Below are 12,557 nucleotides of genomic sequence, written 5' to 3' on the forward strand. Positions count from 1 at the left end.
CTAAATAGCAGACAATTGAGCAGTGAGACTGCAGGGGCATGTTCTATACACCAAAACTACTTCATTAAGCTAAAGTTGTTTAGTGACTATAGTGTCCTTTTAATGTCTCTTTTGGATATGATACTGAAACACAAGGCTTGCTGAGATCAAATGACTCCTTATCTAAGAGAGGAATCAAGACATATGGCAGATGTGAGAGTTAGTTTGTACAGAAACTAGACTTCCAGGCTACTTAGATGTGACTTCTCACACATTGCAGAGTAGCTCTGTGGGGGGTCGCAGCTTCAAAGAGGAATTTGGGCTGTAAGCTCCGATCTCTCAGACAATCCAATTAACCCCTTTTGGAATTGACAATACCACCTCTACCAGGCTGCCAAATTACACAAAATGGAATATAGTGCAACAATGAAATATTAAAATGTGTTTTGGGGGGTGTTTGGAATTATTGTAGATTCTTCTGTACCTGAGAGATGATTAAAGAGTTTTTCTCACACAATTATCTCTCAGGAACAGAGGATTTGGGGTTTGAAACCAGTGGCGTACCTACCACGGTCGCAGGGGTTGCAGCTGCGACCGGCCCCTCACTGCAGGGGGTCCGGCTGCAGCCACAACCCTTGCGACCGTGAGCCGCGTAGATACCGCCCCCTGTGTTCCCCCTGTCATGGGGGGGCCCCAAGAGGTTGCCTGCTGGCCACCTAATGGACCCCCCGCTGTCGGCTGAGTTCCTGTCAGATGCGGTGAGGGAGCTGTGATCTCTCTGTTCTGCTCCGTCGCGCACAGTTTGCTGATGCCGGGAGCCGGAATATGATGTCATATTCCGTCTCTCGGCATCAGCAAACGGCCCGCGAGGGAGCAGATCAGAGAGATCACAGCTCGCTCGCCGCGTCTGACAGGAACTCAATCGCCCGCCGCACTGAAGCCCCACTGGACCCCAGGGGCAGATCCATGCCAGCTCTCAAGGCAGGGAGGCTGGGTGGACATTTAATATTAATAATTTGTGTGTGTCTGTAAGTGTGTTTGAATGTGTGTGTGTGTGTGTATATGAGTGTCTGTTAGTGCGTGTCTCTCTACATGTCTGTTTGTCTGCATGTGTGAGGGGGTCAGGGACATGTAGGGGGATGGGGAAGTATGGGCTGGGAGGTTGATGTATGGGGGCAATTTTCGCACCGGGGCCCCGTGTTTTTTAGTTACCCCTCTGATTGAAACCCCCCTGTTGTATTGTGTTGGAAAACCCCTGTAGGGGTCTGTGCATAAAAGCCATGTGTGACCAAATAAACCTCAGTTCAGTTGTACTCCCAGAAATGTGTATCGTCCAGTTACTGGGGAGGAGGTGGGATATTCCTTTGGTGTTTTTCTTGTGCCTGATTGTACTTTGAATGAAGAGTCCCTGCTAGGACTAGGGCTCCGCTACACCCCTGTTTGACATTAACCACATTCTGAGCTAGAGAATGGTTTCTCTATTCTGTGAACTTTGTGATGCGAGACGAGTTGAGACTTTACCTTAAAACGTTTACCACATATAGAACAAGCAAACGGTTTTTCTCCAGTATGAATTCGCTGATGTATCTTGAGATCTGATTTGTGCAGGAAGTCTTTCCTGCACACAGAACATGAAAATGGCTTCTCACCAGTGTGAATCTTTTGATGATTAACCAAGACTGACTTCTGAGAAAAACATTTACCGCATTCAGTGCAAGCAAATGGCTTTTCTCCAGTGTGAGCTCTCTGGTGTATGAGAAGATCAGATCGGTGAATGAAACGACTATCGCACTCCAGGCATTGGAAGGGTTTCTCTCCCGTGTGAGTTTTCTGATGTCTAATGAGGTTTGACTTCTGAGTGAAGTATTTCCTGCATTCGGAGCAGGAAAATGGCTTTTCACCTGTGTGACTTCTCTGATGTAGAAGAAGGTTCCATTTTTGAACAAACGATTTCCCACAGTCAATGCACGAGTAGGGTTTCTCCCCCGAGTGAATTATCTGGTGTCTACTCAACTGCGATTTAAAAGAGAATTTTTTTCCACATTCAGAACAAGACAGTTTCTTTCCTTTATGAACAACTTGATGTTTCCTGAAATCCACATTACTAGTAAAGCAAACCTCAGGACAGTTATACATGCTGTCTGTCCTCAAGTGTGCAGCATAAATTAAATTATTGTTATAATTTGCATTATCATGGTCTTGAATTAGAGACAGAATGCTATTTTCATCCTTTGAAGTACTGTTATACACATCAATAGGTAACGGTGTATGTTCTGTGATTTTATGACATTCCACCTCTGTGATGTTCAGTTGTTCGCAGGACAATGATTCCTGGTTGATATGTGTCTGTGAATGCTCCGTGAGAGAATATATGTCAATATTTGTGAGATTCCCCTTTTCAAATGAGGTCAATTTCTCATTAATAGTAGATGTATATACTTTTGGTGTATTTTGTATCTGTGTATAAATATCTCTGAGATTTTCTTCTTCACATGAAGTTGGTTCCTCCTTTATATGGGTAGATGGATATTCTGTCTGTGTTGTGGGTGTGTAAATATCTGTGTCTGTGAGATTTCCTTCTTCACATGATGAAGATTCGTCTTTAATAAGAGTAGATAGATATTCTGTCTGTTCTGTGGGTGTGTACATGTCTGTGTCTGTGAGATTTCCTTCTTCACATGATGATAAATCATCTTTAAGATGAGTAGATGGATATTCTGTCTGTATATGGTCTGATGACGTATAAATGTCAATATCTGTAAAATTGTCTTTGACGAGATGGCCTGATGGGTCAGAAATATCCCTCTCACAATTCTCTGAGCCGGAATTAAAAATTGTTGATGAATTACATTCAGATATACTTTTTTCTTCGTTTAGATGAGATGGTGAAGAAATACGAGTTTGAAATGTTATAGAAGTCGTCTTGACTTTAGACAAATCTGTTGGAAATTAATGTAACAATGATTAGCGTAAATGCTCCATATCAAATCATTGCTGTTGGGTATTCTATAAGAAACTATTAACATTTTTGTACTTTAGATATTGAATAGAATGTTTACCTACCATATAGGCAAATCACAAGACCAGCTCACCACCGATAATGTTCCTCACGCTATATACAGAATGTTCACTACGTATATCAACCCCTCCCTCAGTTCACTATCTATTAATGTTCTATTTGGGCATTATGCTTACTCTTATTAGGTCTACATTATAAACCCTGGTAAATAATGAACAGGTATCATATGCCGTACAAGATGTTATACAGGCACAAGGAAGCATACTGTCCCTATGACGTATTTGAGTGAGGGAGTAGAATTAGAGGTGTGGGAATATCTGTGTTAGTAGCAAGCCAACTTGTGCAGGGAACATACATAGACCATAACCTATAAATGCACAACAGGTTCGTTTGGTGCTTGGAGTGTCCCTCTAAATACTGCCATTATATTATATAGACATTTTACATTTAACTGTTTTGCACACTCATTTCAGTAATTAACTATAAAATGCTGTTCTGAAGACTTATAGGACTTCTTAACATCTTGCAAATGTATTTCTGCAAACTAATGTCTAATAATAGATCATATGATCATTCTTAAAGTGGCATCAATAGGACTTTAATGCATTTGACCTTTTGGCCTCATTCATGTGCTGTATTTCTGCATTAACCCTCTGACAGCGTAATAGTTTTCTCAAATTTGGTAAAAAAAAAAAATATATATATATGTTTTTCTTTGCCAGCAGGGTTAGTGAGAACAGGAAAATAACTATCACCGCAAAGAAACATAAATAAGCGAGAGCGCGTGAGAATCGCAAAATGCGTAAAATTATACCAGTAAGTGCGGGATACCCAGTCAGAGGGTTAAAAAACAAAAACAAATTGTAGAATGCTGCAGCATAAGCGTGTCTCTTCAGCCACACCCCCTCACTCCATAAAAAGGACTTCCTTATTGTGACGAACTGAACCTCATCACGGGTTCTTGGAGGGGCCTGCTGGCCGCCTCTTGCCTCAGGACTATGGGCCCTGCAATATAACTTGCCCAATGCAATTGAAAAGGCTCTGTTCATGTGAGTTATGTACTTTTGTACTCCAGACAGAGATGTAACTTTTGTGGAGGTTTTGGGTGTTTTAAGGTATTTTGGGGGGGTTTGTTTCTTGTCTTTTATTTATACATATTTCATTTATTTACCTTCTGGTTATATCTACCTCAGGTGGGGGCCCACACCGAGGACAGATATATATTTTTCCTACTTATTATTATTATTGTGTTTATTGGTATATCATTTTTTTGCTTTTTTGTATCCACCCTACCTTCACTTAGTGATCGGACCTCTATATATATTCTTTATATTGAGGTTATTCCATCTTTTCGGCCATTCAGTGCAGTTAGTTTGTGGATACATTTGGTGTCATTTATTTTTTGTTATTCTGTTTTATTATACTTTTGTATTTAATTGTCCGGTTAAGGTATAACAGTGGTGATCGGAATTAGTCCTCTGCTTATTTATTTTTTACCTAATTAATAAATGTTTTTTGATAATTCTTATATCATTTATCTAGTTTTATATTCTTAAGCGCACACACCCTATTTTCCATTTCTGAGTATATAACTCATCAAGTCGCTAGAGTGGGTGTGTAACTGCTACTTCTCTTTTTTATTCATTTATTTATTAATTTGTGGTGTTATCACTGCATGTACCGTTTTCTATAAATTTTGGGGGGGTTTGTAAAAATGTATGTTTTTTCTGTGCTTGGAGATAATTGGATTAGATTAGTCCAGTTCCTGATCCAATTATCTCCCAGGCACAGAGGAGGGATTATCTGATTTTGTATGACAGTGTCCTGGACCTGAGAGTCAATGTAATTGTGTATGTTTTTACTGTAGTCATCTCTCAGGTCCAGGGGGGAGTGCCCCTTGCATGAGGACTGTCATAAAAGGCCAGTTGTGGCTACCATTAAACTGAGATTCGTTTTACCCTTCATGAAGTCTAGGCTCATGTTTGGAGAGCTATATTCACTTGCTATAATTACTATACTCCTTTGGATCACAACGATTGCTCTTGTAAGAGCAGCCTGCCTCACTCTCTGGACTAGGAGAGGTCTACCCACTGGAAGCTGGATCCTGGTCTTGGGTTCAGGGTGGGTGGAGTACAGCGAGACCCCAACCAAGCTGCAGCAGTTCGTGGGGTTTACGGTGGTTATGGTGCTCCAGTGCGGTGCTTATGGTACTTCTAAGTACTAGGAAGCAGCGATTGACGGAGGTACCCGGTCTGGGTGCCAGGCGGTCCGTCACACACTTATCTAACACAATTCAGCCACTGACAGTACTGAATAATCTCAACTACAAAGCAACCTGCATTAGAAGGACAGGACACCTATGGAGATGTATAGTAAGGATATCACTACGGGTTTGTAGTTTCTCTGACTGTCTGCAGCCAGGTTGTGAATTAAAAGCAGCTCCCTTAATCAGGTCTTTCTGGCATGAGGGAGTGTGGCTAACGAGGCTTATGTGCAGCTTGCTGCAAAAAAATTTATTTTGTACAAAAGCTATAAATATTTGAACATGCAAAAAAATATAGCATTTTAATGACACCTAAATCTATCAAATGTAGTTAAATTGTACTAATGCCTGGATGGTCCCTTTAAGGACGTCTTTCTTCCTGACCCCATTGCTCTGTGAACACAAAAAGTACAAATAAATTAAAACTGTAAATTATGATGGACTTCATCCCCTACATGTACCACAATCTTGTTTGTAATTTAATATAGAAAATCCTATTGCTGTAGTTTCCTGTATTCTGGATCTCGATGTCTCCATCTTGGCTCACAGTCGGCAAAGAGAAAGGCGGAGAAACCAATATAATGGGTTTATGTATAACAAGGGTCGTGCTCTGAAAAGTCCACAATCTATGCTTTTCATATCACAAACCCATTTCTACTCTCCCAGTGTATTGTGTGCCCTGTCTGAGGACTGACCTGGATTGTTACGACAGTTACTTATTCTTACAAGAAAACTGAGCATCACCTGAAACGAAGGCATATTACAGGAAAATTTCTATTAATTTTTTTCCCCAACAGTGTGACAAACAATGGACGGTTCTGCTTTAAACCATGTAATGCTCAATTCTACAAACAGCATCTGAAAACTAAACCTTCTTGGAAGTCAGTCACAGCAGCTATCCCTCACATGTACACTTCGTATTCATCAAGGTATCGACAGGACAGACACATTACATCCGGCACCAACGACATCACAGAGAGCACACACACGACATGTAATCATCAGAATATTAGTTATTCCATGAAACTTCCTCTTACCCAGTGAGCTGACTGGCTGGCGGTTCTCCAATATCACATCACTGTGAGATTCCTTGTGTCCATCTAAATACTGCCAAACCTACAGGGAAACAAAGATGATGACGTCCTCACACCTTATACAAACACACAGTGATACAGTCACCATCCAGACACATCCCTTGGTTTTATTCCATGATGTCCCATTCCGAGCAGCCTCACCTCTCCAGTCAGCAGGTGGATGATCTTATTGGTCAGTTCCAGGATCTTCTGCTCATTGTTTCTCATTTGTAGCAGTGAGCGAGGTGGAGGCACGGTCCTGTGGGTGCTGTCAGATCCTCCTAACACACAGTCACTGGATTTCTTCACAACCACATGATCCTAAAGAACAGGAAAAACATAACTAGGACACAGCGTCTCACTGCTTACACGCACATCTCACTGAACAGGGAGGCCTCTCCTCTCCACAACTAATGTAATACGTGCACATAAATGTCTGGATCCCTACTCTTGGTAAGGACCATCAGAGCATTGAATACAGTCGTGCAATGATCACAACAGAGAACACCAACTTTGACAGCACAGGCAAAGCAGTTTGGACAGACTCTTTAACAAGCTACAAAAAACGTTTGTGCTAGACGCGAAATGCGTCCAGTGTCCCTTTAGATTTTTTTTTTCCCTACCTTCCTTCTTACAGGTGTATGGACTTCTTTTTATATTAGTTTTTTCTGGCATGTATGGGATCTCTCTTTTTAGCTATGTTTTCGTAATTCTCTATTAAACTTGCTTGGATCTGCTGTGGGATTCTTTCAGATTTGCTTAGAGTGCAAGATGACAGAGCTCCTGTACTCCGACCAAATACCTCCACTAAGTCCGCTTCCTAGCCGCCTGCAGGGACCCTGGAACGCTTCAGCCCCAGTCGCCGAAGCTTGACTGGGGTCCTTCTGGAGATTTTCCACCCGACCAGGCTGCAGCTCTCCTTCCAGCCAGGTGTCGTCCTCTCTGCCTCAAACACTGCAACCATTCTTCCAGGCAGGTATGGTCCCTTCTGCCTATTCCGCAGAAGCCCTTCTTCCAGGCAGGTATCTTCCCCTCTGCCTATTCCGCAGCAGCCCTTCTTCCAGGCAGGTATCGTTCCCTCTTCCTATTCCGCAGCAGCCCTTCTTCCACGCAGGTATCGTCCTCTCTGCCTATTCCGCAGCAGCCCTTCATCCAGGCAGGTGTAGTCGCTTCAGCCCTTCTTCCAGGCAGGTGTAGTCCCTACAGCCTCTTCCGCTGCAGACCTTCTTCCAGGCAGGTGTAGTCCCTTCAGCCCTTCTTCCAGGCAGGTGTAGTCCCCTCAGCCTCTTCCGCTGCAGCCCTTCTTCCAGGCAGGTGTAGTCCCCTCAGCCTCTACCTCCTCCGCCCTTCTTCCAGGCAGGCATAATCCCCTCTGCCTCTTCCGCCCCAGCCCTTCTTCTAGGCAGGCATAATCCCCTCTGCCTCTTCCGCCCCAGCCCTTCTTCCAGGCAGGTATAGTCCCCTCTGCCTCCTCCGCCCTTCTTCCAGGCAGGTATAGTTCCCTCTGCCCCAGCCCTTCTTTTCACATGCAATTTTCTAATCTGGACTGTGTGAATAATTTACAGGTTCACATTACCCAGAATCCCTCACCTCTCCAGTCAGCAGGTAGATGATCTCCATACTGACATTACCCAGAATCCCTCACCTCTCCAGTCAGCAGGTAGATGATGTCCATAATGACATTACCCAGGATCCCTCACCTCCCCAGTCAGCAGGTAGATGATCTCCATAATGACATTACCCAGAATCCCTCACCTCCCCAGTCAGCAGGTAGATGATCTCCATACTGACATTACCCAGAATCCCTCACCTCTCCAGTCAGCAGGTAGATGATCTCCATGGTGACATTACCCAGAATCCCTCACCTCTCCAGCCAGCAGGTAGATGATCTCCATACTGACATTACCCAGAATCCCTCACCTCTCCAGTCAGCAGGTAGATGATGTCCATAATGACATTACCCAGAATCCCTCACCTCCCCAGTCAGCAGGTAGATGATCTCCATACTGACATTACCCAGAATCCCTCACCTCTCCAGTCAGCAGGTAGATGATCTCCATACTGACATTACCCAGAATCCCTCACCTCTCCAGTCAGCAGGTAGATGATCTCCATAATGACATTACCCAGAATCCCTCACCTCTCCAGCCAGCAGGTAGATGATCTCCATACTGACATTACCCAGAATCCCTCACCTCTCCAGTCAGCAGGTAGATGATCTCCATAATGACATTACCCAGAATCCCTCACCTCTCCAGCCAGCAGGTAGATGATCTCCATAATGACATTACCCAGAATCCCTCACCTCTCCAGCCAGCAGGTAGATGATCTCCATGGTGACATTACCCAGAATCCCTCACCTCTCCAGTCAGCAGGTAGATGATCTCCATACTGACATTACCCAGAATCCCTCACCTCTCCAGTCAGCAGGTAGATGATCTCCATAATGACATTACCCAGAATCCCTCACCTCTCCAGCCAGCAGGTAGATGATCTCCATACTGACATTACCCAGAATCCCTCACCTCTCCAGCCAGCAGGTAGATGATCTCCATAATGACATTACCCAGAATCCCTCACCTCTCCAGTCAGCAGGTAGATGATCTCCATAATGACATTACCCAGAATCCCTCACCTCTCCAGCCAGCAGGTAGATGATCTCCATAATGACATTACCCAGAATCCCTCACCTCTCCAGCCAGCAGGTAGATGATCTCCATAATGACATTACCCAGAATCCCTCACCTCTCCAGTCAGCAGGTAGATGATCTCCATACTGACATTACCCAGAATCCCTCACCTCTCCAGTCAGCAGGTAGATGATCTCCATAATGACATTACCCAGAATCCCTCACCTCTCCAGCCAGCAGGTAGATGATCTCCATAATGACATTACCCAGAATCCCTCACCTCTCCAGTCAGCAGGTAGATGATCTCCAGGGTGAATTCAGAGATCCTCTCAGCCACTTTATTCTTGTCTTTGTTCATTATCACAGTTACGATGATTCCTTGAGGAAGGAATTATCCTTGTAATGATCTCTGTAATAAATTAGATATACTGAATTACTTATTTATAGCAAAACTATACATCTGTCAGCATCACCAAGCAACGTGCATCTATTAATCATGAAGACCTTGCTGATTTGTTGTCAAACAGAATTTAGATTTATGAAAATAGTAATTACGAATGACTTGAAACTGACCAGAACTGGAGAGAGATAAAATGAGGAATATGGTCATAGGAGGAATTAAGCTAGAGAGAATGGCAGGATTGAGAATACAGAAACAACCGACCACCCCTGGCTGTTAACCGCAAATTGCTTGTTAAGGAAAGGGATTCCTATGCATGGCTGCCGTTCGTAGCGCTGAACGCACGTGTGCAAACAAACGGCGGACACATTGTCACTCGAATGTAGGTAGCGGTATATGGTCGTCAACAACTTGGAACTAATTTCGGCTACTCTACCCCGTGAACACCTGGTAAACTGATACCGCTGCCCATACTAAACTACAAAACAGGGGGAACATTTGTATGCTAGCAGGCAGCCCCTGGAACATGATTTAAGAAACCCCTTGCACTGGGAGCTGAATAAAAGCCAGCTGTGGCTGAATAAAAACCAGTTGACTTCCAGAACTGTGTGTTCTCCAGTTACTGGGGGGATTTTATTGCTTCCTCTGCTACAACGATAATACAGCGGATATACCTATGCTGGGTATTGGAGCTCCGCTACAAATGCAGGGGGCGAGATGACGCAGGGGGCGAGTGAAGGCAGAGGGTGAGAGTGAAGGCAGAGGGTGAGAGTGAAGGCAGAGGGTGAGAGTGAAGGCAGAGGGTGAGAGTGAAGGCAGAGGGTGAGAGGGAAGGCAGAGGGTGAGAGGGAAGGCAGAGGGTGAGAGGGAAGGCAGAGGGTGTGAGTGAAGGCAGAGGGTGTGAGTGAAGGCAGAGGGTGTGAGTGAAGGCAGAGGGTGTGAGTGAAGGCAGAGGGTGTGAGTGAAGGCAGAGGGTGTGAGTGAAGGCAGAGGGTGTGAGTGAAGGCAGAGGGTGTGAGTGAAGGCAGAGGGTGTGAGTGAAGGCAGAGGGTGTGAGTGAAGGCAGAGGGTGTGAGTGAATGCAGAGGGGCAGGGGGTGTGAGTGAATGCAGAGGGGCAGAGGGGGTGAGTGAAGGCCGAGGGTGTGAGTGAAGGCAGAGGGTGTGAGTGAAGGCAGAGGGTGTGAGTGAATGCAAGGGGTGTGAGTGAATGCAGAGGGGCAGAGGGGGTGAGTGAATGCAGGGGGTGTGAGTGAAGGCAGAGGGTGTGAGTGAAGGCAGAGGGTGTGAGTGAATTCAGAGGGGGTGAGTGAAGGCAGAGGGGGTGAGTGAAGGCAGAGGGGGTGAGTGAAGGCAGAGGGTGAGTGAAGGCAGAGGGGGTGAGTGAAGGCAGAGGGTGAGTGAAGGCAGAGGGGGTGAGTGAAGGCAGAGGGGGTGAGTGAAGGCAGAGGGGGTGAGTGAAGGCAGAGGGGGTGAGTGAAGGCAGAGGGGGTGAGTGAAGGCAGAGGGGGTGAGTGAAGGCAGAGGGGGTGAGTGAAGGCAGAGGGGGTGAGTGAAGGCAGAGGGGGTGAGTGAAGGCAGAGGGGGTGAGTGAAGGCAGAGGGGGTGAGTGAAGGCAGAGGGGGTGAGTGAAGGCAGAGGGGGTGAGTGAAGGCAGAGGGGGTGAGTGAAGGCAGAGGGGGTGAGTGAAGGCAGAGGGGGTGAGTGAAGGCAGAGGGGGTGAGTGAAGGCAGAGGGGGTGAGTGAAGGCAGAGGGTGTGAGTGAAGGCAGAGGGTGTGAGTGAAGGCAGAGGGTGTGAGTGAAGGCAGAGGGTGTGAGTGAAGGCAGAGGGTGTGAGTGAAGGCAGAGGGGCAGAGGGGGTGAGTGAATGCAGGGGGTGTGAGTGAATGCAGAGGGGCAGAGGGTGTGAGTGAAGGCAGAGGGGGTGAGTGAAGGCAGAGGGGGTGAGTGAAGGCAGAGGGGGTGAGTGAAGGCAGAGGGGGTGAGTGAAGGCAGAGGGGGTGAGTGAAGGCAGAGGGGGTGAGTGAAGGCTGGAGGTGAGTGAAGGCAGAGGGGGTGAGTGAACACTCAGTGTGTCAGTCTATGACTAGACTCGCGCTATTTACCATGCAGTATCGCGCACCTCTCGCTCGCTCTCGGTTACCCCCGGGCTCCTCCCCTTTCCGGGTCACTCTCGGTGAGAACTGTTTGCGTTTCACGTCACCGCACAATGTGCGTTCCATTTAACTTCCGGGTTCCTAATAACTTCCGGTATTACTTCCTGTATGTGCGTTCCACATGTACTACTTCCGGTCTCTGCGGTCCACCTGCATTACTTTCTGTCTGTGAGTTCAACCTGTTTTACTTCCGGTCTGTGCGGTCCACCGGTATTACTTCCGGCCTGTGCGTTCCACCTGTATTACTTCCGGCCTGTGCGTTCCACCTGTATTACTTCCGGGGTGTTCAGTTCCAGCTCTGCTTTGTGTGATTATGAAACAAACTGACTGCTCTCCCAAACCACAACTCCCAGCACTCTGAGTCACCTGACAAACCCAGTGTGGGCACCCAGGGCAGGGGAGGGTATCCAGGGCTCGGGTCTCACACATTAACCCACGCACAGATTATATGAGAGTATTCGGGTCTCACATTAACCCACGCACAGATTATATGAGAGTATTCGGGTCTCTCACATTAACCCACGCACAGATTATATGAGAGTATTCGGGTCTCACACATTAACCCACCTACAGATTATATGAGAGTATTCGGGTCTCACACATTAACCCACCTACAGATTATATGAGAGTATTCGGGTCTCACATTAACCCACGCACAGATTATATGAGAGTATTCGGGTCTCACACATTAACCCACGCACAGATTATATGAGAGTATTCGGGTCTCACACATTAACCCACGCACAGATTATATGAGAGTATTCGGGTCTCACACATTAACCCACCTACAGATTATATGAGAGTATTCAGGTCTCACATTAACCCACGCACAGATTATATGAGAGTATTCGGGTCTCACACATTAACCCACGCACAGATTATATGAGAGTATTCGGGTCTCACACATTAACCCACCTACAGATTATATGAGAGTATTCGGGTCTCACACATTAACCCACGCACAGATTATATGAGAGTATTCGGGTCTCACATTAACCCACGCACAGATTATATGAGAGTATTCGGGTCTCACACAT

General features: G+C 45.9%; 1 protein-coding gene across 1 annotated transcript in view; it reads right to left on the reverse strand.

Moving 5' to 3' along the window:
• Nucleotides 1–1,028: 1,028 nt before the first annotated feature.
• The window catches only part of LOC134574869 (zinc finger protein 484-like), a 38,604-nt gene continuing 27,075 nt past the window's right edge, over nucleotides 1,029–12,557 (reverse strand). Inside the window, exons 7-10 of the mRNA XM_063433918.1 lie at nucleotides 9,245–9,357; nucleotides 6,497–6,655; nucleotides 6,299–6,377; nucleotides 1,029–2,918 (exon numbers count right to left, since the gene is read on the reverse strand). Of these exons, the coding sequence (XP_063289988.1) occupies nucleotides 1,426–2,918; nucleotides 6,299–6,377; nucleotides 6,497–6,655; nucleotides 9,245–9,357 (1,844 nt within the window). The 3' untranslated portion in view covers nucleotides 1,029–1,425. The remainder of the gene's footprint in view (nucleotides 2,919–6,298; nucleotides 6,378–6,496; nucleotides 6,656–9,244; nucleotides 9,358–12,557) is intronic.

Source organism: Pelobates fuscus, chromosome 10 (assembly GCF_036172605.1).
Source record: "Pelobates fuscus isolate aPelFus1 chromosome 10, aPelFus1.pri, whole genome shotgun sequence".
Taxonomy (NCBI): Eukaryota; Metazoa; Chordata; class Amphibia; order Anura; family Pelobatidae; genus Pelobates; species Pelobates fuscus.